This window comes from Alosa pseudoharengus, unplaced genomic scaffold (assembly GCF_046254945.1).
Source record: "Alosa pseudoharengus isolate Yale_2024_CS ecotype anadromous, Long Island Sound unplaced genomic scaffold, YU_APseudo_1.1 YU_APseudo_1.1_scf_23, whole genome shotgun sequence".
NCBI classification, from domain to species: Eukaryota; Metazoa; Chordata; class Actinopteri; order Clupeiformes; family Clupeidae; genus Alosa; species Alosa pseudoharengus.
Window position 1 is genome coordinate 6,390,691 of NW_027468685.1, and position 27,467 is coordinate 6,418,157.

Consider the following 27,467-nt stretch of genomic DNA (forward strand, 5'->3'; position numbering starts at 1 on the left):
GTCAATGACGTCATTCATTAGCAGCAAGCTAGTGTGTTGTGGGCAACAACGACCCAACCAGTAAGAAATCGAAAGGACGTAAGTACTCGTTCATTCAACTTTTGACCTATAATCCATATTGAGCTTGCAGAAACCACAATCAAATCTTCGATTTTTCAACGACAACCAAGTGAAAGAGACACATTTAGCCGTCTAGCTTCATAGACCCCCATTGTTTTTGCACTTATTCGTGATCGCCCCTAGCGGAACTACAACAGATTGCAGGTACAATAGAGTTAATATAGCCTGGCGGGGCCATCCTATATCATTGAGATGTATAGTCTGGCATCGAATCATTCACCTCGCTTAATCCAAGGGGCGGGCAGAGAGAATTGTCTTTCAAACTGCCTAGGCATGCAATAGGCCAGCGCTACGAACATATCCGTATCCGGTAGGCAAAACGGCAAACACATCCTTCTTAGAAAGGAATGACTTAAGTGCATTGTGTTGCTCAACTTTCAAAGAAAAGCACAAGTCCAACTCCTCCAAAGTTGACGCCAACGCCGATTCAAACAACCGCTCTTCGTTCGCCATAGCCACCTTCCTTGTTGTTCACCGTCACAGGACTGTCATTATCCTGTTAAGCCCGCCTTAAGACTCTCTAACGAAATAGAGCGCTGTGATTGGAGAACATCCATGGTGTTAAGCCAATAGAAATTCCTATGGTTCGATACTAGACGTACAGGCTGAGCAAATTAATTTGCCGCCGCTAGGGTGCGTCTAGATTTCTAGGCTAGAGTTAATAGGGAGTGAACGTAACATTTGGGATGGGCTGTCAGTAGTATGCCATGCCCTTGTTTCAACCCTAGAGGGAGACGTTTTCTCAAAACCAGAGGCATAACAATTGCTCTGGTCAAAACCTCAAAACCAGCTGTATCGTGCTTCTTGAGTCTTGCATCTCGATTTAATAACAGTTGCAAACCTGCTATGCCTTAATACCACACCACAGTGAAAAAGACTGTTATCGTGATTGATTTGTCATTTCACCCTGGGCATAGGTAAAGAAAAAGCTACTTGCTGCTTTGGGGCGTCCTTATGGTACCCTGAGGTTATGTAATACTGGGCCACCCCCACCTCCCTTGACTAACCAAACTCTCACATTGATGATGCTCATTTTAATAACATCCTCAACAACATTTCTACTTTTATTAAAGGCATACAGGTTTGTATCTACCCACTGAAGATACAATGCACAAAAGTATTCGACAATTCTCAAAACACGTGCGCTAGTAGTTCCACTTTTTTTAGAGCTACATCATTTCAACTGTATCCTCCATAAGGGTGTATTCACAGTTTCCGTTTAATTAATTGGATGGGTTTCAATGTCATTCATAAAAGTATTTGTTCCAATTCGACAGATTGTATGTCAATCAAAACATTCTGATAACCATTGGTGCAAATCATCCCTCACCTCCTCATTCTAATGTCATGTGCCCAATCAGATTGTTCCTTTGCTTAGAATGGTTGAATGGAGTGTCCGTCTCTCAGATCTCCTTTCTGATTGGCCAACTCCCGACAAAGCAGGAGGGTTTCTCGGAAGAAACGGGTTTCCTTGTCTGTGTCAGATGTACGACGATGCGGTATTGCAAGTTGAATTATGAAGCAGTTTAAATAAAGAAATCCTAGATTAAATACATTCAAATGTATTTTCCTTTAACGTCAATGAATATCCTTGGATGGTGATTACTAGGAAAGCGCGAGTTTGGTTGTGAGAAGGAAGATCCACTTCCTTGTTTGTTTTGTATTGATTTTAGTGTTAGCCATCGAATAGCTAAACGTTATCTCTGTTAACGTTAGATAGATAGCTGCAAGCCCCTCAGCAAACAGCTTTGTGGCTATGACTGCGGATCTTTTATCTGATTTGGATAGTCGTTTCTTCGCTGACAACCTTCTGACAAGCGAAGACTGGGGTGAGTATTTTTTTTATATAACCCAGACAAATGTGAAATACGTCAGGTCAGTTTGTGTCCTGGATCTCACGTCATTTGAATAGTCGCTGGTAGCTATCGCTAGCTGTTAGCTTGTTTGGTACTAGATAAACCAAGCAACTGAAACGCATGTTCCCACATTTATCTCGGATTTGTAATATCTCCAGATGGATGAAATGAGTAACCTGTCCGTTGTAGCGGAGTCTAATGATCTACAATGTTGCTGAATGAGCAGCGGGTCATAGCACAGTGTTTCAAGACAACCGGATGTGAATCAGTAACGTTAACGTTACGGGAGAGCACTGGGTCGTGTCTGTGCCGCTCGAGCGTCCATATAAGCAGAAATGCAGGTCTTATTGGCATCAGTGACCTTATTTATTCCCGTCATATTAGAGCGTGTGACTGCACTTGTTGTGGACTGTGCGAACCTCAGCAGCTTGGAGGGGTGACGTATAGTTCATCAGCTCAGAATGTCTTTTGCAGCTGCAGAGTTAGTTAGATAGAAAGAACGCAGATGAGACCACTAATGCGACATATGGGTCCATCAGACCAGTCCATCGACCCAAGGGACTCTAGTTAACAAAGCAAAAAGAAAATGAAACAACAATGAATAGATACTTGTATTGAGTGCATTTGTTTCCTAGAAGGCATTGTCCTTCCAAATCATCCCTGTCTATAGTTTTATCTTGGCTTAACCTATGTAAAACTCATATTGACCATTGATGGTCACTGTTCATTAATGACCATGCCTTTTTTGTTACTACTACATTGTATGTGGAGGAAATAAGCTGTCCCAGTGATCGTCATATACCTCAAGGCCTAAAATCTCCTGTTACAGTCTGTGAAAGCCAATGTCTAGCTTTCACTGGACTGCTCAGGTTTCTTTTGTAAGGCCGCACAGAAACCGCTGAACACAGGTTACCCCTTGTCTGGGTGATGATTAAGACTCGGTGATAGGTGATGAATTAAGGACTGGAAGACTGAGTAAAGACTCTGTTCACCCAAACAGGATGTTTTTTGTTTATTGGTCCTTGGCTCAAAAGCCTGGTATCCCATTATAAGGCCCTGACTACACTGTCAGTGTTAATGTGTGTTATAACCTTGACCTGATAAGGTGCTTGGAGAAAGTGTGGCAAAAACAATGTAGGCTAGGCCTACACATTCCCTCTCTTTTTACATAAGGATGTTTTGTCTACCGTTTGCATAGGGCTGTACCACAGATGCAATGTTAATTGTTGTTTTGTAATATAATGTTTTTGTATGTGTTTGTGTGTGTGTGTGTGTGTGTGTGTGTGTGTGTGTGTGTGTGTGTGTGTGTGTGTGTGTGTTTCAGATGCCTGCCTTTACCAATGTGAGAGCATGGAGGAGGGGGAGGAGGGTGATTACAGCGCAGGACTGAAATATAACCCATCGGTATTACTCCCTTTTGTGATTATTTACAGTGCTTCTCAACTGATGTGCTTCACTTTTGTTATCACATTTCTTTCACTTTTTTTTTTTTTTTTGGACCATGTCCAATATGATTTGATCTGATTCTATTATACTCTATGATGTTTTCCATAATTTCCGGAGAACTCGACAGAGCCCGTGCTTTGTCTGAGTGTGTCCACGGTCATACTTTGTGCTTTGTTGAAGGCCTTTTGAGTCACTGACTGACCGATCTCTGGTTCACACTGATAAGGTCACTACAGTTCAGCCTGCACGGCCAAGATAACGAGGCAATGGAGAGAACCAGACAGACAGGAAGGCAGACAGGCAGGCTGCTATGTGAGAAGACAGACAGGCACATGGATAGGCAGACACATCTAGACAGTTAGATATCCAGATAGACAGGCAGATAGGTTAGTAGACAAACCAGTGTTTCCCATACATTGACTTATTTGTGGCCCACCACAATATCAACATTGACCACCATACAATGATTTTCCAGGTTGTACTAAATTGTGCTTAAATCTGGTTAGCATCATAACCACGCTGCGCTAATTTGCTAAAAACTGTTGCATTCAAGTTAATTCTGCAAACCTACCACCACAAATATAATTAAATTATGTGGGAAACACTGCAAAGACAGATAAATGAGTAAAAACATGCTGGATCGGCAGACAGGCATATGAGGTAGACGGACAAGCAAATGGATAGGCAGACAGATAGACAGTACAAATAGGTTAGTAGGCACAGACACATGGACAAACACACAGCTGGATAGACAGACAGACAGACAGACAGACAGACAGGTAGATGAATTGGTAGAGTGTAGATTAGCAGGACACCGGCGCACAGACACGCAGACCCTTATGAGACCCAGTTGAACTGCAGTGCAGGTATAATCCAATGGAGCGTTGCTGCGGATGACTGGCTAATCCCGTCGCTGACCTCGTTCCCTGACCCCTCCCTGCTCTCCCCGCAGTTCCACAATGACCTCGTGCTGACCCTCGATCCCGACAATCCCACGTCACCATGGAAGGACCTCAGCGACAACCTCCTCACAGGTGAGGTCACAAAAGGAAAGATAGGAAGTTTGCCATAAGAGCATACTGGACTTGACTTGGCTATAGTATTGACCATATAAATAGACTCTTCTTGATTTGACTGTAATATTTGTTATATAATACTGTACTTGAGTTGACTATTGGTATTGACCATATAAATAGACTCTACTTGATTTAACTATAAAATTGGCTATATAATTTATTTCACTTGACTATAGTATTGATCATATACACATACTTTACTTGACTCTGCTATAGTATTGGCTAGATAAACATACTTGTGTTGACTTGATTTACTGTACTATTGACTTAGCAGATTGAGGCAATATTAGTGAAGCACCACTGAGACTCCAATGAGATATTATTGTGACGAATGGGGCAGGTTGTTTCTGTAATGTATTATTTTTTTTTATTTATTTTTTTTTAAATGTATTTGTATTTTATTAGTGTTCGGAATCTCACATACACCTATTAAAATTTTTCAGATTCTATGTCAAAAACAATATACTTATTCTCTTACTTATTCACATATGTGTCTGTAATGTGACTTCTGACATATAGCCTGATAGATAACAGTATCCGTAAGTGAACCCGCCCCTGTGAACTTACTCGGCCTGTTGTAGACTTCCTGTGCGGAGCTGGGCGACTAGGGTGATCTGAGGAGAAACTAGGCCATGGAGGTGTTGTTCATATCGCTCCGTTGAGATAATGCATGCTGACACTCTGCCCTGAAGCCCCCAGCAGGGCAGGCAGCTACTGGGCTGGTGTATTACAGTCATTAGCTATGTGGGTCATGCCTGGCACTGCTGAGAGAATCGCTTTGAATCTGGTCTCAATCGGACTTGAATCTGGTTCGTACTGCTGCCAGATTAAAAGGGATTCACAGGGTGTTTTCCCTCTTGAGTTCTGTCTTAATTATGGGCCATTAGAAGAGGAAGTGTCTCGTGTCAATACAGACCCTGTGCCATGTCTGTTAGGCACACATATAGGTGAGGATCACATCGGCCAGCGGCAAACGTAACGCAACGCTCAGACCATAATAAGTTTTATCTCGTTCCTAAGCAACACAAACGGTTTGTCAATTGAATACGCTCGCGTTACGCTTTGAAAGTTGAAACAAAGTTCAATGCTCCGCTTGTTCAACGCTAGCGTTACGCCAGCGTTACGACCGTTCCGCTGCCGAACCATAGAGAACAATAGGAAACCTGCCGCTTGCCGCTGGCTAATGTGATCCCCGTCATAATCTTATAAAACAATTTTTGGTTTTACCAAATAGTTTGCAATCTCATAAGTGCTAGAATGTTCTACGGAGTTAAATTGATTTGTTATGATGTAGCGATGGCCAGCAATTCAAAAGAGTTGTTTTGTGGCTCTTCTCTACGGAACAGTGTTTTTTTGTTTTACTGTAAATAGATAAGTCAGTCTTGTTGCATGATGGCGGCTAATGCTTTCACCATTTGTGTCTTTCTGCAGGTGATATGCCTGTTGTCAAGGAGGAAATGACCTTAACACAGCCTCTGCCTGTCGACATGCGTAAGTGTGTGTGTGTGTGTGTGTGTGTGTGTGTGTGTGTGTGTTTTCAGTCTGAACTGAATCCCGTTAAAACAGTCAGGAGATAGTCAATGCACAAGTCCCATTCAGCCCCACCTTGAATATAGTTTATGTTAGGCAGTGTACAGACCTTGACATGTTGTAAAACCAATTCCTAGCTAAGTGTGTATCTGTAAGTCTATGTCTATGCTGTCTGTAGCCGTACAGAACGTTGTAAGCTTATTGTAAGTGGTTTATTCAGTTATCATACAACACTTAACTACAGTACATGTCTCATCAAAACCACCAACACAACTCAGAATATGATTGCTATAATGGGAGCATTCGTGTGTGTGTGTGTGTGTGTGCCATGATGACTCAGTCAGTCCGATTGGTCAGATTAATCATTGATGACTAAATATTAATGATTAATTCTTGAAGATGTGGTTTGTAGGAGGCCAGTAGGTTCGCTTGTTCCTGTGTGTGGGAAGAGTGTGTGTTGAGTGTTTGCTATTTGTCATGTGTGTGAGAAGAGTGTGTTTTAATGTGGTTAAGAGTGTGTTTGTGTGTTTACAGTGTTTCAGGTGAAGGCGGAGCCTCCTTCACCTGGCTCTTCCCCAGGTTCAGACGTTCCTTCTCCAGACACACAGGTGTGTGTGTGTGTGTGTGTGTGCGTGCGTGTGTGTGCGTGCGTGCGTGTGTGTGTGTGGGCGTGTGTGTGTGCGCGCGTGTGTGTGTGTGTGTGTGTGTGCGTGCGTGCGTGCGTGTGTGTGTGTGTGTGTGTGCGCGCGTGTGTGTGTGTAGGCAGGGCTGTACAGTGCGACATATATGTCGCACATGCTACAAAAAAAATTGTTTGTGCGATGGATGATTTACCAACGTAGCACTGGTGCTACAGTAGGCCTATACAGTTTTGCTTATGGCAATACAATGCATGCGTGTGAGACTGACAGGGAGGCTACAGCAATTACCTTCTACTGTGATCAGTGCAACTGGCTACACCAGATGTCATAGCGGCGCGTAGGCTACGTAAAAACAAAAAATAGACCCGTCTTCTGTTTTTGCACGTCGCGAACGGAGCTCTTCGTTACGCGCCCAGTGTAGGCTCCCGGTGAAACGCTTGTTTGTTTGTTTGAGGTGCGTATGTATAGACTACTTTTGTGAGAGGGGAATCGATGTAGGCTACTTTGATTTCAGCTTATTTGCAGTCTACGCGATTAAAAACTATGTCTACTTGTTTGTAGGCATAGTATCCAAACAATCCAACTCCAAATCAAACAACACCTTAATTATCCTCGCGAATCAAACAAGTGATATGTTTAGCCTAAAGCGAAAGTATCTTCCGACCGGGCCGGGCTGAGGTGATTAGATTAGGCAAGCAGAGGTAGAAGTTTGTGGCAATCGCCTTGTTGCTTTGCATTTTTAGTTCAGTTTAAAACGAACAACTTATCCAAACAACACCATTCAGATCTAAAACTTAGAAGAAAAAAGTCCACCGGGACGTTCGCTTCTATCTGTCAAATTTGAGCCCACTCCATGCGCAACAGTCTCGCTTAGTGCTTAATAACCTTTACAAGATCGGTTCCGAAAAAACCTTCACGACACTTTAATTAGCCTACGACTGCGTTAGCCACAGACCTTCAGCTATCTTTAGTAGGCTACCTATTGTAGCCTATGTGTATGGAACAGTCTAGGGATGCATTTGACATGTCAGTTAGCCTACTCATTTGCACCACTGGTTAGATGTAATTAGGGTATTTCACTCGTGCAATGACAATAAGGTTGAATGTAGGGTTACACTAATCTAAAAACTTAGAAATATGAACTAAACGTGAATTAAATCTTAGTGGAATAAAATCTTCAGCATATCTTGTACTTATTCAAAAATAAATGAACTGACTTCCAATCCATGAATAAGAAAAATTAACAAAAAATCAATGTCATGACCTGTCTTCCTGATACCCATTGAAAAGTCTAACTGCATGGAACTGTCATGGATTGTTTTTTTGTTTTTACAAAAACACAACAACCAAATAACATATCATGCTGATAGCTTTTGTTCATCTCAAACACAATGTAGCCAGGTGAGATGTTTACAACTACATGACCTTTTATCAATCCAGTTGCAGTAGGCCTAGATCCCAAACACAATTGATGAACTGTGATGAACTGATTGTTTTTAGAGATTTTAGAGGTTTTATATCGATGCTACAGAATTTGTGGCTGGTGCTACAAAACTTTTAACCTCTGTAGCACCAGTGCTACTTGCAAAAAAAGTTAACGTACAGCCCTGGTGTAGGCGTGTGTGTGTGTGTGTGCGTGTGTGTGTGTGTGTGTGTGTGCGTGCGTGCGTGCGTGCGTGTGTGTGCGTGCATGCACACACACATTTGCACCTCCCAGGCACTGTGTTTTCACGCCTAGTTGCAGCTGTGTAAACGCTCGTCTCACTCAATCCTCTCCTCTACTTTCTCTCTCTCTGCCTCTTGCTTTTTCTCTCACATTACCCTCCTTCTCTCTTTTCCTCTCTCTCCCTCTCTCTCTCACTCTCTTTCTTTCTCTCTCTCTCTCTCTCACCTCTCTTTCTCCCTCTCTTTTTCTCTCTCTCTCTCTCTCCCTCCCTTTCTCTCGCTCTCCCTCTCTCTCTCTCCCTGCCTCTCCCTCTCTCTCTCTCTCTCTCTCCCTCTCTCTCCTACAGATCACAGTGAAAGGGGAGAACCCCCCGACCCCGCCCTACATGTTTGGGGATGTCCTGTCTCCCCCGCTGAGCACCATGGAGGTGACGGTGGCGACCCCCCCACAGCCACAGCCCCCCACCCTGCCCACAGGGCCCAGCCAGCCCCTTCCCCCAGTGCAGCCTCCAACCCTCAGCCAGCCCCAGCCCCTGGCCAGCATCGACCCCTCCACCCAAGCCACAGGTAGCTCTCACACACACACACTCACTCACTCTCACACACCCACACAAACACTCACACCCAAACACTCACACACACACACACACACACATACACACACATACTCACAGAAACACACAAACACAAACACACACACACACACACACACACTCACGTACACACACACACACACACACACACTCACTCACTCTCACACACACACACACTCACACAAATACTCACAGAAAAACACACACACACTAACTCACCCTCACACACAAACACTCACACACAAACACTCACACACAAACACTCACACACACACACTCAGTGTGTGACTGACTTGGTCAGAGGACATCACAGACCCTTAACTCAGAGGAGGCCACATGGCTTTGAAGTGCTGACAGAGCACCTACTGGTGTCCTAAGGCTGAAGGGGACACTTTCATACCTCACAGTGTGTGTGTGTGTGTGTGTGTGTGTGTGTGTGTGTGTGCGTGTGCGTGCGTGTGCGTGCTATGCACCTACTGGTGTCCTAAGGCTGAAATGGACACTTTCTTGACTTTCTGGCCTTTGAATTTGCATTTTCAGCTTCTCCCGTTATACTCCATACCACGCACCGCACACGCACACACACACACACACACACACGCTCCTTATGGGATTTTACATGAGCGTTATCCAGTTTGCCCACTTCCTGACTCATACCTCACATTCTGTGTGTGTGTGTGTGTGTGCTGTAGTCTGCCGAGTCAGGTTTCATTATGTAACTCTGAAGGGAAAGGAATGGGAGAGAGAGAGAAAGCGGGGGTGGGAGGGTAACGTCAAGGTTTGTTCCGGAGGGACAAGTGCTGAGTTTTTGATAGCATCTAGTTTCCTGTGTGTGTGTCTGTGTGTGTGTGTGTGTGTGTGTGTGTGTGTGTGTGGCGGCACAGTCAGTGTTCTAATGAGGTTGTTAGAATACAGTTTCTGTGAAATGTAACACATTTTCTCTCATGATGCCACAGCTTTGTATAGAACTTGCTGGAATGTATCAACAATTTGCTAAAGTTTGCTTTCAGAGGAGAAAGCTAGTTTAAACATGTCAGTAGTCACTTTCAGAGGAGGGAGCTAGTTTAAACATGTCAGTAGTCACTTTCAGAGGAAGAAGCTAGTTTAAACATGTCAGTAGTCACTTTCAGAGGAAGAAGCTAGTTTAAACATGTCAGTAGTCACTTTCAGAGGAAGAAGCTAGTTTAAACATGTCAGTAGTCACTTTCAGAGGAAGAAGCTAGTTTAAACATGTCAGTAGTCACTTTCAGAGGAGGAAGCTAGTTTAAACATGTCAGTTGTCACTTTCAGAGGAGGAAGCTAGTTTAAACATGTCAGTAGTCACTTTCAGAGGAAGAAGCTAGTTTAAACATGTCAGTAGTCACTTTCAGAGGAAGAAGCTAGTTTAAACATGTCAGTAGTCACTTTCAGAGGAGGAAGCTAGTTTAAACATGTCAGTAGTCACTTTCAGAGGAAGAAGCTAGTTTAAACATGTCAGTAGTCACTTTCAGAGGAAGAAGCTAGTTTAAACATGTCAGTAGTCACTTTCAGAGGAGGAAGCTAGTTTAAACATGTCAGTAGTCACTTTCAGAGGAGGGAGCTAGTTTAAACATGTCAGTAGTCACTTTCAGAGGAGGAAGCTAGTTTAAACATGTCAGTAGTCACCTCTTCTCTCTGCATTTCTTTATTCTCATTCTCTGTGTTCTCTCTCTCCCTCCATCTGATCCATCTATCCCCTATATTTATTTTTCTTTTCCCTTCTCCTTCCCCTCTCTCCCTCTTCCTCTCTCTCTCTTCCTCTCTCATCCTCTCCCTCTCTTCTCTCTCTTCCTCTCTCTCTCTCTCTCTCTCTCTCTCTCTCTCTCTCTCTCTCTCTCTCTCTCTCTCTCTCTCTCTCTCTCTCTCTCTCTCTAGTTATTCCATGTGTGGGGAATCTGAAGGCCAGCTCCATCCTGAGCAGTAAGCCTCCCATCCAGCCGAGGCCAGTGTGCGTGGCCGCTCTGCCCGTTCCCCAGGCACCCAGCCCAGCTAAAGCCCTCATCCTGCAGGGACAGAGCCGACCAGGTAAACACACACACACACACACACACACTCACTCGTGTGTACACACACACACACACACACACACACACACACACCTCATGTGTGTACACACACACACACCCACACACACACACACACACACACACACACACTCATGTGTGTACACACACACACACACACACTCATGTGTGTACACACACCCACACACACACACACACACACACTCATGTGTGTACACACACACACACACACACACACACGTGTGTGTACAGACACATTTCAATACCTTTATTTGTGTTCACATTTTACAGTAGATTTCATTGAACACAAACAATCTTAGATACCAGCATTGTAAACCCAGTAGCCTATGTACACACACACACACACACTCATGTGTGTACACACCAGGGATGGAAATTAAATATTTTTTCTACCTGCCACTGTGGCTGGTGGATTCCAAAATCTACCAGCCACTCAACTTTTTTACCAGCCACTAGAGAAACGGCATGAAAATGTGATATCATGATTATAGTAGGCTACCCAAAATGATCACGGTAATCTGCATTATTGCAATATGACTAAAATGTGCTGAGTTTTGCCCTAAACCTGTCCTCCAAGCACAGTAGCAACAAAACTAAAGGTCAACAGAACCACATTCATATGCTATAGTGTCTTGTCATAAAAGTGGTGTGGCTCCTTTAAGACTCTGTTTGTGTGAGTTCTGGAGCATCCTATAATCCAACTCTCCAACTTGATCTAACTATAGTGTACATCATCTGATTTAAATATTTACAAGTATCAAGGCTATATTTAAGATTTAGCATTTATTTTCTATTTGGCCCGTAATGAAATCATGCTCTGAACAATTTAAGCACAGCTCAGCTTTAAGAAACGTAATATGCATGCTTAGCATTTTGTGAAACTACATTGGAAAAAACTCTGGTTGTACAGTTATCGAGGCGACATTTATTTTGTATTTGGCCTTATCATATATGACAAAATCCCAACGTTGGAGACCGTGTAGACATTTGCTTCAATTTCAAAACCGGATTACTCGGGAACGGCTATAACTTGTATAAGGGAATGCTTTACACCTTTGCGTTCGGTAAGTTCTGCTGTTTATTCTGATACGGTTTGTAATTTCTTTGAATTAAAAGTTTGTGAGATATTCCATCACGACGAATGGGTGTGGAGATGTCCGTCTGTCTGCCTCATAGGTCTAAATAGCAGCGTGTCGCGGGCCGGATTAAAATACCTAGGCCTACGGGCCAATTCAAAAGAGAACTATTTACGTGAGAAATATTAGCCTGTGAAGATATAATGCAGATCCACAGATCTCACTAGATTTATGTCTATGCAGTCATCCTGAAATAATCTAGCAGTGGCACATGAAAGCATAGTGACAGTTTCTTAATGGTAGTGAAGTGAAAGTGAAGCGTTGCACCAGTGCCTATAGGCTATGCTGCGGTGGCGGCTCACTACGAGTTGTAGAACTTCAAATCAGCGCGATTTACCCTTATAGGCTGGTAACGTTAGGCTACATGATCCCTACAGACACTTTATTATTTTTAACCGTCAATAAGTATGAAAATTAGACCGGATCTGACTATTTGTGGTACGCTAGCTCTACCCGCCACAGTGGCTGGTAAGTTGACCAAATTCACCCGCCAGCGCACAAAACTACCCGCATTTGGCGGGGGGCGGGTGGTTAATTTCCATCCCTGGTACACACACACACACACACACACACACACACACACACACGTGTGTGTACACACCCACACACACACACGTGTGTACACATACACTCACACAAACGCAAACACAATTTACTCTTTCCTGCTTGCCCACGAGCTAACATGCTCGCATTCAGTTAATTGCATGTATACCCCTACACACACCCCTACATGCTCTTGCTTACACACACACACACACATACACACACACACACACACACACACACACACACACACACACACACACACTCACCCTCACGTACATCCTCATTCACTCACAGAATTGCATAGCAGTTCACACAAACTTGCTCACATTGAATCCCCCACCCCCTCCACCCCAACCCCCCCCACCCACACACACACACACACACACACACACACACACTCACTCTCTCCCTCCCTCAAACGCGCCTAAGAATGTGCATACACGCAGTAGCTGCTTTTGTTTTTGCCAAGTTCAGAGATGTCTCAGTGAGACTAATTGACATACACACACTCAGACATGCACACACACACAAACACACACACACACACAGACATGCACACACTCACAAACCCAAGACACCTAAGCTCACTTCCGCCCCAGCTGGTATTGTTCTTATCGCCGTTGGCCAGGTTCAGATGTCTCGGTGAGACTAATTGGACTTAACGAGCAGCCAGTGCTGGTTTCCTGAGTTGGGGTGGATGTGGTGAATTTAATGTGGACAGGACAGGACAGGGGTATTAATCGAGCGTCTTGTGGCAGACTTCAAACATACACAATCACGATACACACACACACACACACAAGCACACATACAAACACACACTCACACGCATGCCCACACAGAGTCAACAAAAGTGCTTGTGTCCTTTTACAGTGGTCAGTAATTGTCCGCGTTAACCCTTTACTCTTGAGTGGTTGTTAATTGTCCGTTTTAACCCTTTCCTCTCCCAGTGGTCAGTAATTGTCCGCGTTAACCCTTTACTCTTGAGTTGTTGTTAATTGTCCGTTTTAACCCTTTCCTCTCCCAGTGGTCAGTAATTGTCAGTTTTAACCCTTTCCTCTGAGTGGTCAGTAATTGTCCATTTTAACCCTTTCCTCTGAGTGGTCAGTAATTGTCCGTTTTAACCCTTTCCTCTGAGTGGTCAGTAATTGTCCGTTTTAACCCTTTCCTCTCCCAGTGGTCAGTAATTGTCCGTTTTAACCCTTTCCTCTCCCAGTGGTCAGTAATTGTCCGTTTTAACCCTTTCCTCTCCCAGTGGTCATCTCTCCGTCCGTCTGTCTGGGCTCCGCTCCGGCCATTGTCAAGATGGAGCCCGTATCTCCCAGCATGCCTCACTGCGCTAACGCTGCTACGCTACCGGGTAGCAAGCCCATCATCCCTGCAACAGCACTGCCTGGCAACACAGACATCGACGTGAGTAACACCCCAGTCAGCTGTGTTGTTGTTTTTAATACGGATGCCATTCATTAAAGGTGCTGTGTGGAGTTTTATTTTTTTTTGTGTGTCTAATTTTCCAAAGTATTTAACGACGACCTGCACATTTCACAGAAATGTGCACTTAAAAAGTCATGTGCTGTGTGGAGTTTTATTTTTTTGTGTGTCTAATTTTCTAAAGTATTTAACAACAACCTGCACATTTCACAGAAATGTGCACTTGAGAAGTCATGGAACGGAACCCTGACCTTTGTCGCTCCGCCCTGCTCGCAGATGAAGGTTCTAAAGAGGCAGCAACGGATGATCAAGAACCGCGAGTCCGCTTGCCAGTCGCGCAAGAAGAAGAAGGAGTACCTGCAAAGCCTGGAGGCCCAGCTGAGGGAGGCTCAGCTGGAGAACCAACGGCTCCGGCGCGAGAACCAGGCCCTGAGAGAACGCCTCGGCTGCAAGGAGGTAGGAGAACCCTGTGGGGGTAGAGGGGTCTTGGGAGGAGAACCCTGAGGACAGAGAGAGAGAGAGAGAGAGAGAGACACAGAGACAGACAGAGAGAGAGAGAGAGATAGGGCTGTCACTTTTGTGAAAAAATCCTGTTCGATTCTTGAGACATAATTGTTCATTGAATCGATTGTAAAATCGATTTTTCATGTCTAAAGACGTTTCAATTTTCAACAGGAAATATAGGCCAATCCACGAACAACTAACAGGCATTAGGACGAACGTAAAGGGGGTGCTTGAATACGCACAAGCCAGCAATATTTCTGATGATTTCTTGGCGTGAAGTTTCGTGCACAATGACAAACAGGAGTGCAACATTCTCGAAAAACAATAAGCAGAGTGGACTGCCATAACATCAGTGAAAAACATTACTGCAGGCTTCAACGTGGCTGCGTTTACAATTAGAAATGTCAAACAAATTCTGCCTACGTAGAACTCACGACTGCACAGTTTGCATACCGCTTTGTCCTTCTCCATAGTTTGATATACCCAAATACCGAAGTGCTTCCATATCGAACTCCTCAAGTTATTAGGGCCTATCACTCGTCTCTCTCATGTCGCAGAGGTTGATTGCGTTGTCCTCAATTCTTTGGCAAAACACCAGCAGCACAGCAGCCGTTTGAAACAGCTGTTTCCGGTGCGTAAAATTGGTGGGAATTTTCGTTTTAGCTTTCGCAATGCTTACTGCTTGTTTGTGAGTTTTGTTACATCTAGATTTTTTATTTGTTTAATTCGTTTAAAATGAATAGTGTACATATTTGGTTAAAATCGATTCCCTATTTTAGTTTTCGAAACTTGTGTTGGTTGGTCCAATCGATTGTGCAATCGATTTTCGAACGTAAAAAGTGACAGCCCTAGAGACAGACAGACAGACAGACGGACAGTACATCATGAATACAATAATAATACAGGAATACAGGAATAAACCTAACCAATCTGAATAAAACCCACAAATTCATGAAGGCAACCTACATTACGCAATGGCAAAATGAAATTCACTCCAACAAAAAACTGGGCAGCTACTGTCAATTAAATAGAGAATACAAACTAGCAAATTATCTTGTAACACTGAAACAACCTCAAAAAACGTGTCTTACAAAATACAGATGGGTGACCATAAACTCCAAATAGAAATAGGACGCCATAAAAAATCATGGCAAGAAAAACATCAACGCCTATGCAAGTACTGTGACACAATGGAGATTGAAGATGAAATACATTTTCTGCATAGGTGTCCCATTTATCAATTACTGAGAAATGACTTCTATGCAAGATTTAGTAGACACAATAACTAGATAACTAGATGCTAGTTCCAAAATGAAAATCCTCATAGGAGAGGACACAAAGACAATTGAGCTAGCAGCTCAGTTTGTGTATATGTGCCACAAATTAAGGTTAGAAAGCACATACGCAAGAACAGATTCTCTCACCTCTCCACCACCTTAAATCCTATTCAATCCCATCTCATCTAGAACTATAATTTCTAATCTTATTATTATTATTATTATTATTATTAGTATTATTATTTCATTTCTTATCATTTATTTTATCAATTTATTTTATTATTATTTTCTTTATATTTATTTACTTTTTTTATTTGTTTATTCTTACTTATTTTCATGCTCTTTGTTTCCTCACTAACATACTTATGATTTGTATGCTTTGACAACACAAGTGCTCTTGTCATGTCAATAAAGCTTTTTTTGAATTTGAATTTGAGACAGAGAGAGAGACGGAGAGACAGAGAGAGAGCAGACCCAGTAGCTGCATTCTAATCTAGAGCAGGATTGTCCCAGGTGTCTGAGAGGCTCCCACTGGGCCGTTGGCTGGTTAATTGGAGGAGACGCTTCCCACAGGACACACTGCTCAGGGAGCACAAAGCCTGGCCCAGAGAGCCACCGCTGGGCCCTGCTGATGCCCGCTTACAGAGAGAGATGGTGTCAGCACGGTCCAGACCGAATGAACCTGCCTGAATGAGGGCGGTTAGGTTGGGGGAAAAAAGGAGAAAAGGCTTCGCTTTCAATAATCTTTTTATTGCACAGAGACACGCTTTTGCGTAGTGCCTTCTTCGATGTGCTGAAGAGAATGAATGTTGCACACCAATCTTAAATACCCACACACCCAAACACCTTTTCTCCTTTTCAGATTAGGTCTAAGTTTGGCCCAACAAAAAAAGACAAAAAAGACAAAAAAAGAGTCTGGGTAAAGCCTGCTCCTACCCTTGAATCCAGACAGAATGAATGGGGGGGTGGTGGTTGCTGGCCTTGACTGTCTGACAGAGCGCTGTGTATTCATTGTGGAAAAAGATTCACTTGTTAAAGATGAATACATGTGATCAATGCTGTACTTCTCTTGATCTGTATACCGTAGGTAGTCTAGTGTTGTTCTGCAAGTGATGGTTCAGTGTGCGTGCCTGTGACTGTTTGAGTTTTGGGGCTTTTTTTTGTTTCTATTTCGATTTGTTTGGTTTGGTTCAGACGCCTGACACTCTTGACGCCTGTTTGTGTGTTGCGGTGGCAGGGAGGGGAATCCAACAACAACAAGAGGGCGGTGTGTGTGATGGTGGTGCTGCTCTTCATCACCTTTAGCTTCGGCCCCGTCAGGTACCATTGCTCTCCTTTACCTGTCTGTCTGTCCGCCTGTGTGTGTGTCTGTCTGCCTGTGTGTGTGTCTGTCTGTCTGTCTGTCTGTCTGTCTGTCTCTCTGTCTGTCTGTGTCTGTCTGTCTGCCTGTCTGTGTGTCTGTCTGTGTGTCCCTGAATTCCACAAACATATTCTGACATTAACAACCGGTCAGGTTTTGCTCTCTTTCTCATGCGAGTCTCTCTGTGTTGCACATTTCTTGCTCATGATTCCTTAAGGGCAGCCTCCTACTAACCCTTAAAGGTGTAGGTTTTTGAACATTCTAACACAAGATTCCGTTCCGCAACAATTCAAGGTTCTAAAATTCTATGTTGAATTCAATGAACCCAGATATTCTTTAGAACGTTCATTTTCCAACATTCTTTAAGGGTTATCATCAGCTGCATCAGTACTCCAGGTTAAAGAGTGACCACTCATCCGCTACATCAGTACTCCAGATTAAAGAGTGACCACTCATCCGCTACATCAGTACTCCAGATAAAAGAGTGACCCCAGAGTGTGTGTCGTCTCTCTCTCTCCCTCAGCATCACGGACAGGAAGTTGGAGTCGGCCTTGCAGGACAGTTTGTCCGCCCACACGGGGAGGCACCTGCTGGAGTTTGAGGACGAGCAGGAGCTCAACCAATCCCGCGTCAGCGTGAGGGCGCCGCCGGCCGAGGGGACACTCGCCGAGGAGGAAGGGGGTCAGGACAGGTGGGGGGCGGACACTGACCCCTACCAGTTCAGGTGCGCCAGTCTTCCAAACCCACCTGGTGGCATACGCAGTGTAGCCCACGGTGTTCATCACAGGTCTTATGGAAGGCTATTGTGTGGTGTCTGATTTTTGCATGATGCTAGGCGACAGTAACCTGACCCTAGCCAGATGAATTTCGCTCCGCCTAGCTCCACTCATCCATCTGGAACCGATCCATTGAAGTGTTGCTTCAGAAGGCTGGGCCTAATCAAAAAATGCTTGCATATGATTGAATAAGCCACTTGTCCGTCATCTATTGATGTGCTACTTCAACCACTCACATTGAAGCCAACCCGTGACGCTGATAACAGTCTCAGTCGCTTCTATGCTATGTCACATCTATGAAACTCCCGCCCTGCGTCCTGATTGGCTGTACAATAAAGTCGGTTGCAGAAATCACTCTCAATGGAAGAGGTCCCAGATGGATGTGAGTGAAGCTAGGCAGAGCTAAGCGGAACGAAATTCATCTGGCTAGGGTCAGGTTAAGGCGACAGAGTGCTTTGAAAGACACTGTGAATAATTTAATTTATTCATCTGTTTATTTACTTCTTTCTCAACAATGTGTGTGTGTGTGTGTGTGTGTGTGTGTGTGTGTGTGTTGTGTGTGTGTGTGTGTGTTTGTTGTGTGTGTGTGTGTGTGTTGTGTGTGTGTGTGTGTGTGTGTTTGTTGTGTGTGTGTGTGTTTGTTGTGTGTGTGTGTGTTTAGGAACCTGAGTAGTGTGTTCAGCGACATGAAGGATTTGGTTCTGCAGGACATTGACCGCTACTTCAACTCTCCTGACTGCAGACAGTTCAACCGCTCCGAGTCCCTCAGGTATACACACGCAAACACACAAGTGCACACACACACACACACACACACAAACACACAAGCAAGCAAACACACACACACACTGCTGATGCTGATTTGTGTGTGTTCTGCTGCAGGCTTGCTGATGAGCTGCGAGGCTGGGTGCATCGCCACCAGATCGACCGCACCAAATCTGGAGGGAAGCCCAAGATAGTCAAAAAGCCCAAAGTAGCACAGGTACGTATGCCCAACTCCCACACACACACACCCACTGCCTCTGCAGGATGTGGTCGTTCAAAAAGCCCCAAGTCGCACAGGTGTCGCATCAAACCACCGCACAGTCACCCGCTTCCTCAACAGGATACCACCTTCTCACTTCTTCTCACGATCAACAACATTTACACTCCACCAGACGTGTAACCAGATTTACACTCCACCAGACGTGTAACCAGATTTACACTCCACCAAAGGTGTAAAAGTACAGCTACACAAAGTAAAAGTCCTGCCACGTTTTTTTGTTACAGTCATTTACTTAATCAGCTGATTCTAATTAGCAATTAGCACAGCTCTTTAGCCAGGTAGAGCGGCTAATTAGCGAAATCACCTGTGCTTAGTGCACAGGTAGAACCAATACATGGCAGGAGTTTCACTTTTTACATCTCTGCACTCCACACATTTACACCTACTGATTAACTAAACGCATGACGTAGCTCACCAAGGGCATCAGATTGCTCTAACATCTCACATCACACATCACATCACTCTAACGTCATCACACACACACACACACACACACACACATCAGATCACTCTAACATCATCACACACACATCAGATCACTCTAACATCTCACATCACACAATCAGATCACTTTAACGTCATCACACACACACACATCAGATCACTCTAACATCATCACACACACACATCAGATCACTCTAACATCATCACACACACACACATCAGATCACTCTAACATCATCACACACACACACACACATCAGATCACTCTAACGTCATCACAAACACATCAGATCACTCTAACATCTCACATCACACAATCAGATCACTCTAACGTCATCACACACACATCACATCGCTCTAACATGTTACATCAGATCTGAACAGGTAGCCCAGTTTGACAGAGCACTGGCGGCAAGTGTTGCTCATAGACAGTAAGGTGTTTGGCCCCAGCAAGTGTTGCTCATAGACAGTAATGCGTTTGGCCCCAGCAATATGGAGGCCGCGTTCACGTATACCACCTAATAGAACTCAACGGTCGATGCGGTATCTAGCTTTCTGATATCTTTGTGGTCGCTTTGGACAAAACCATCTGCTAAATACCATAGTGCTACTAATAAGTACTATCAGAATAAATGCTTGTGCTATTTAAGTATAATCTATGGTAGAGAGACCTGAGGATATGCTGATATGGGACTGAGATGGTTGTGGTAGTTAATGTAACCGGTTCAGCTCTATGTTAATTATTTTATCTTGTGCTGCTTTGTGTAAATTACTGCAACCAGTGCTGCATCTCTGTACACTTATGTCCTATGCAGATTACACATATTTTTTGTTGTCCAAGATGGTCTTTTACGGAACCACACATTGTCCAAGACAAATTTCCCTTTTGGGACAATAAAGTATATATCATCATATCGACATCATCATTACATTTTTGACCATTGGCCAGATTACAAGATCATGTAGCCTTCTCGCCACGTCGCTGGTCGTTACTTTACATAATATGTAAAATAACGACCAGCAGCGACGCGGCGACAAGGCTACATTTATCCTTGAAAACTTGGGAACAACTTGTTCCCAAGTTTTCATATTCGGGCCCGACACTGGAAATTTGTCGGCTATGACAAAATCGCGGAAAAATCGTCTGAAATGGTGTAATCTGTATAGGCCATTCAATGATTGGCTGAAATGGTGTAATCTGTATAGGCCATTCGATGATTGGCTGAAATGGTGTAATCTGTAATCTGTTGATGATTTTCCCCCAGCAGAAAACTCAGCACAAGAAGACCAACTTCTCCCGATACCTTCCCATTCAGGCACACAGATCCATTGAGAGGTGACAAAAAACTCCCAGTTATATCCCAATAATGTAGCTTCAGATGGCTAGCTTCTCTATTGACTCCTGACCTTGTGGCCCTGCCTTCACAGCCAGCTGCAGGTCTTCCCAGGTCCTGAGATTAGCTACAGCGATTTCCTGGACGCCATCGACCGACGCGAGGACACCTTCTACGTGGTGTCCTTCAGACGGGTGAGGCGCTGAACTCTGACCCCACCCCTGCTGTCTCGTAGGACATTGTGTATAATAATCCCCACCCCTGCTGTCCCATTGGATGTTGTGTATGTTTATATCCACCCCTCCAGTCCCTGCTGTCCAATTGGATGTTATGTGTATCAATCCCGCCCCTCCCGTCCCATGCAATGTTGTGTGTTATGCCCCGCCCCTCATTTCCCATTGGATGCTGTGTGTATCAATCCCGCCCCTCCTTCTCCATTAGATGTTGTGTTTATCAATCCCGCCCCTCCTTCTCCATTAGATGTTGTGTGTATTAACCCCGCCCCTCCTTCTCCATTAGATGTTGTGTGTATTAACCCCACGCCTCCTTCTCCATTAGATGTTGTGTGTATTAACCCCGCGTCTCCCTGTTTCACAGGATCACCTGCTGTTGCCCGCCATCAGTCACAATAAAACGTCGCGGCCCAAGATGTCTCTGGTCATGCCTGCCATGTCCGTCAACGGTGAGCTGCTTCTTCTGGGCATTATGTGTTCTGTTTGGTGGACACTTACAAATACAGATAAAGTGGATTCATTGTTTTACTGCATGGCTTTTTAAAATGTTTTTTTAATGCCTGTTCCGCAGAGGTACGCAAAATTATTTATTATTTATTTATACGATTACTCGATTAATCAATTAAATAATCGCTAGAATACTCGATTCCAAAAAGAATCGATAGATGCAGCCCTAGTAGGGTTAGAGTTAATGTATGTTCCGTAGAGGTAGGGTTAATGTATGTTCCGTAGGGTTAGAGTTAATGTATGTTCCGTAGAAGTAGGGTTAATGTATGTTCCGTAGGGTTAGAGTTCATGTATGTTCCGTAGAGGTAGGGTTAATGTATGTTCCGTAGAGGTAGAGTTAATGTATGTTCCCTTCTTCCTTTCTCTTTCTTACTCCCTCTCTTTCTCTCTGTCTCTCTCTCTTCCCTCTCTCTATCCCTCCATCCCTGCAGAGTCTCTATATAACTCATCTGGAGGCTACGAGATGATGATGCAGGTGGACTGTGAGGTGATGGACACGCGCATCGTCCCCATCAAGGCCTCGGCCGTTCCCCCGTCCCTGCGCGACCCGCCCCGGCCTCCTCCCGCCCACCATCACCACGGCAACCACACCTCCCTCAAGGGCCGTCACCACGCCAACGGGGCCGCGTCGCCCCGGCAACCCTTACCTGTGAGGAGGAGGGGCTACCTCCTCAGCCAGGAGGGAGCAGAAGTGTGAGGAAGAGAGCGATGAGAAGTAAACGTGCAAGAGTGAAAAACAGAGTTTGTTTTGGCAACGCAGGATGGAAAGAAATCCTGTGGATTTAAAAAGTGAAGGTTGCTCAAGACTTAAAAAGAAAAGTGTTTTTTTTTTTTCGTTGTTATTTTCCCCCCAAAGCAAATAGCAGAGTACCAAGTGGTTGCCATTACCGATAGGCCTACATTCCACATTCACCTGAAAATCCAGAGTCAGGGTTTAAAGCAGTAGCCCCAGTCACATGCAATCTGAAAGCAGCCTGTCGCCTATAATCTCCCTCTTCAGACCAAACACATACAACTCAACAGGACACAGTCTCGTATCTCGTATCTTATTTATTATAAAGTGCTTTAAATCTCCTCTTAAATATATGTATGCGTTACTTCCAGTCCCATCTTTGGCAGTGTGCTGCACTTCCAGACCTTGACAGCACAGTAGAGTGTGGCGTTTGGCCGTGCCGTAGGTGGCCGTCGGCAGGGTGGCGTTCGTGTCGGGGAGTGCAGTCCGAGTGCTCCTGTGGCAGGTGGCGTTTGTGTCGGGGGGCATAGTCCTGCGGCTCCTGTGTCAGGGTGGCGTTCGTGTCGGGGAGTGCAGTCCGAGTGCTCCTGTGGCAGGTGGCGTTTGTGTCGGGGAGCGTAGTCCCAGGGCTTCTGTGTAGCCTGTGTTTGTATAGTTGCTCTCAATACTGTGAGGTGTTTTGATTTTGTTTTTGTGTTTTGTTTTGTCTGTTTATGTTTCGATTCTTTTATACATGTATTTTGTTACTTTGTAAATGGCTTTTATATTTTTTTTGGGGGGGGTGGGGAGTATTTAATGTGACCATGTGCTTTAAGATAGTTGTATATATTGGTGATTTTTTTTTTTTTTCTATTTTGTACATGATTCAGTTCAATTCTGTTCTGTTGTGTTGCATTGCTCCTGGTCAGTCAGGCATGGAGGGGCTGACTGCCTGCACATAGTACCTGCCCTATAAGACCGGAGCTCTCGGGCACCCTGCGACACACATTCTGTGGTAAACTCAGGCAGAGACACACTGACACACCGACATTTGCCAGTGTAACGGAGAGATCTCACCACACACACACACACACACACACACACATACACACACACACATACACACAGTGTGACATTGATATCAACTTCTAACAAAAAGCATCAGATGTTTCAATAGGCTCAAAACCCAGGCATGACCTATATTCATTTGGAGTATACTACCATCACCAAGCAAGTCCAACCTGTAAGGAGATCAGGTTTGACATGTTGATTTTGGAGCAGGCATCGCAAGCGTCTGATCTGTGCCTGAGGATTTGTGCGTTCAGATCTTTAGTATAGAAGGACGTTAGCATTTATAGAGCGTCCGACTCCGCCTGTAGGGCAGCATATTAATTAATCACTCAGCTCTGCTGCCAGATGCCTCAAATTTACCTTCATAATCATCTGATAATATAGTTACAAGAAGGTTTTTCTAGCACCTCTTATAACTCAGTGAGAATTATATGCATTTTTACAGCAACAAATTAAGCAAACAAAATATTTCAATTACAGAATTGAATTTCACTGAGGTACTCTGTAATGTTGCAAATATTATGTAAAATAAGAGTTTGTCATTTATAGTAATTCCACTCTGGTAATATCAGTTGTTTTTTTGTCCATTAGCTCTGTAACTCTCCTGTTTTCCTTCCTTGATCGCCAGACTTTGACTAGATGTACGGGAGAACTGTAGGTTTGGTGAGTGCCAAACCACACAAGCAGACATGTGGGTGACTATTTCAGTGCCCCGTTGTGTTCTGTCCAGTCAATTTTGTACTGTGTAAATGATTATCTACTTGTTATGAGGAAAGACAGAATGGCAGAATTTGTGGCTACAAAACTGTATTTTATTTTCACCCACGTGGGGTTGAAGTTTTTTGTTTTTGTTTGTTTGTATACGTGTGATTGAGAGATTGTGTGTTTCTGAGTGTGTGTGTATATGGGTAAGTGTGTACGTCCATATTTTGATTCTGTTCTAGCGTTTTGCTTGTTGGTGAAACGTATGACATTTTGAATCCTTAGTGAGTAGTTCATGAACGTAGACATTCCCTCCAAAATCCACTGACACACACACACACACACACACACACACACACACACACACACCCTTCAAACAAATCATATGTGTCCTGATTGAGACTTAATGGGTTTTGTTGAAAAAGTTCTATAATATTCGCATGGAGTCCGAAGGTTTGTTAGAGAATTGTAAATATGTTCAGAACCCCTGTGTCATTTTTTTACATCATTTTACTATTTAAAAGATTGCTTTTCATGAAGAGTCCAATTTAATTATTTTTTTCTTTGATTGTACAAGACTTTTGAACTACTGCCTTTTCTCTTTGTAGAGGATAAAAATAAAGATTTAAATAAAATAACAAATATTTAAAAAGCTAACTGTGTGATTTTGAAAAGGAGAGTTGCCACAGCTTGCAAATCTCCAAGTTGACAAGTTCTTTGCAGCAGTAAGCTTTTTCATAATGAAAACCCCATAAAGTTATTTTGTGACACGTTTCAATTAATAGTATGAGGCTACCTGTTTTGAAGTTGTGATTGTGTTCTTGGAACAGCAGTGAAACCCACAAAGATGTTATCTGTCCATTTCCTCTAGTACTCTCAGCACCTGCCTGTTGATAAATACAGTAAGTGTGTGCTGTTTGTGAGTGCGGGGGAGACAGGCCCATGAGACAACATGGCAATGTCCATTTGTTTATGCAAATCCCACTTCTAGTCAACGGCTGGATGGTTTGAAATGGATGTAGTCCAGTGAAAATGTGACACTAATCTTGTGAAAGCTAGTTTTCCCTCTAGAAGTACAGATGTGTACGTTTATCGGAAGTTAGTGGGTTTTTTTATTTGTGGTTTTAGGATGAGACTGATGTTTGCTCTTTCTGTTCTGTGCCTCTCTTCGATGCACAAAGTAACTCTTAAAGTAATGTTGCTAGGCAATGTTCCTGAGTATTTTTGGCCTGACCCCCCGAGCAACTTTTTCCAATAGGGAAATTTTCATGATTCAATCAGAACACTTGGAACCGGTTTTGTGGTTGCCCATCAACATTGCTCAACAAACTGTCTTGTGTATCATCAACTTTATGCTGCCTCTCCCACTTTTTCTACTGTGGTTTGGACAAGCCCTTTTGTAGTTACTAGAAAGGTTCAGAGGTTTTATATTCTACAAATGGTCTCCTTTTTTATACTAGTCACTAGAAAGGTTCAGAGGTCTTATATTCTACAAATGTCACATTTGTATCATGGACAAGTGAGGACCTTGACCCACACTTGTACCTTGTCACCTTTGGTCCCAATGCCCCACTGGTGACATACTGCACTGCAACATACTATACCTACTGCTCCTACAGCATACTATACCAGACTTTTTAATGTGGAGACACAGCACTCAAAAAATCCTCCATAGAAAAGCATGGGGCTAGTTTGTAACGACAATATGGCTGTTGTCTACACATATCCCACCCCAAAACGTCGACATGTGAATACATTGAGCCAATCATGTGGTGTGATGTGAATACATTGAGCTAATCATATGTTGTGTTGTGAAGACATCTTCCCAATCATGTGTTGTGAACTCGCCGCTGGAGCAAGATTGGTGTCGTGAAGCCTTGCACACGCGCATTTCTGCTGAATAGGATGCCCTATGAGTGCCCAAAAAGCGTTGCTATATGGCCGCCGAGTGGAGGGACTTGCCTATTAAAAGGACTTTGACTATACCTACTGCAGCATATACTACACCTACTGCTGCATATACTATACCTACTGCTGCATATACTATACCTACTGCAACATACTATACCTACTGAAGCATATACTATACCTACTGCAGCATATACTACACCTACTGCAACATACTATACCTACTGAAGCATATACTATATCTACTGCAGCATACTACACCTACTGCTGCATATACTTTACCTACTGCAGCATACTATACCTACTGCAGCATATACTATACCTACTGCTGCATACTATACCTACTGCAGCATACTACACCTACTGCTGCATATACTATACCTACTGCTGCATATACTATACCTACTGCAGCATATACTATACCTACTGCAGCATATACTATACCTACTGCAGCATACTACACCTACTGCTGCATATACTACACCTACTGCAGCATATACTATACCTACTGCTGCATACTATACCTACTGCAGCATACTATACCTACTGCTCCATATACTATACCTACTGCAAGATATACTATACCTACTGCAAGATATACCTACTGCTGCACATGAGACCATCAAGACACTGCTTGACTGCTGTGGCCACCGCGGCCTAGAGCATCAGGGGATTTGCGGCAGCGACTGTCGGTCTGTCAGAGTCGCTGTGATGTTTACAGCTGCAGTAAATGACGCAAGCTCAGGAGGACAGGGGTGGGATGAGATGGGAGGGACAGATAAGAGAGCAGAGTTCAGCCTCATAAAGCCAGGACAGGCACATGAAAGGCCAACAGCACTTGGGTGTGTGTGTGTGTGTGTGTGTGTGTGTGTGTGTGAGTGTGTGTGTGAGTGTCTGTGTATGTGTGTGTGAGTGTGTGTGTGTCTGTGTGTGTGTGTGTGTGTGTGTGTGTGTGTGTGAGTGAGAGAGAGAGAGGGGGTTGGGGGGGGGGTGTTGTACTGGTTTTGCCTTTCAGCACAGACTTCTCACAAGAGCACACAGCTGCTGCTTTGTAATGCAAAACTGCGGTACCGATGAAGGAAAACACATTGGGATGACATGCAGTTGTCTGCCTGTCTGAGTGGGGTGGGGGGGATTTTAATAGTCACTGTGTGGGTTATTGAGTGGTCTCTGGCTAGAAGAAACCGAACCTGAAAGAAATCAATTGAACTGTTATACAGCTAAATCAAGTTACAATCAGTGTGCAATAGTGTGCAGTGGCACTGTTCACCAAGGTAATTGCTGGTGTGTGTGTAAGATAGAAACAAATCCATTACCGTTACTGAGAGGGGGGAAAAGGCATTGTAATGACAAAGAGGTTATATCTTAATACTTTTAGGTCAAATGCTTGAACGCTTATATGCTGAATTCAGTTCATTCATAACATTCATCATTCATTCTATTGTCTTACATATTTTCCCCATCCGTGAACAGAGGGTAATGTCAACAATA

At 43.9% G+C, this 27,467-nt stretch overlaps 1 protein-coding gene across 5 annotated transcripts; it reads left to right on the plus strand.

Moving 5' to 3' along the window:
• The first annotated feature begins 1,590 nt into the window (after positions 1 to 1,590).
• atf6b (activating transcription factor 6 beta) lies at positions 1,591 to 24,609 on the plus strand. 5 transcript variants are annotated; one of them, XR_012990639.1, is made up of 18 exons: positions 1,591 to 1,949; positions 3,301 to 3,380; positions 4,375 to 4,456; positions 5,930 to 5,989; positions 6,563 to 6,636; positions 8,682 to 8,901; positions 10,821 to 10,970; positions 13,928 to 14,085; positions 14,317 to 14,559; positions 17,122 to 17,204; positions 17,768 to 17,968; positions 18,682 to 18,789; positions 18,903 to 19,002; positions 20,775 to 20,845; positions 20,938 to 21,037; positions 21,441 to 21,525; positions 22,015 to 22,867; positions 22,913 to 24,609. XR_012990639.1 is itself a non-coding variant. In XM_076301161.1 (17 exons), exons 1-17 carry the CDS (start codon positions 1,877 to 1,879, stop codon positions 22,278 to 22,280), a joined length of 2,154 nt encoding a protein of 717 aa, XP_076157276.1. In that variant the 5' UTR covers positions 1,591 to 1,876; the 3' UTR covers positions 22,281 to 24,609. The 5 variants fall into 5 exon arrangements, 4 of the variants coding, with proteins under 4 accessions (XP_076157276.1, XP_076157277.1, XP_076157278.1 ...); XM_076301161.1 differs by having other exon boundaries at positions 22,015 to 24,609; XM_076301162.1 differs by having other exon boundaries at positions 20,778 to 20,845; positions 22,015 to 24,609.
• The last annotated feature ends 2,858 nt before the right edge of the window (positions 24,610 to 27,467 follow it).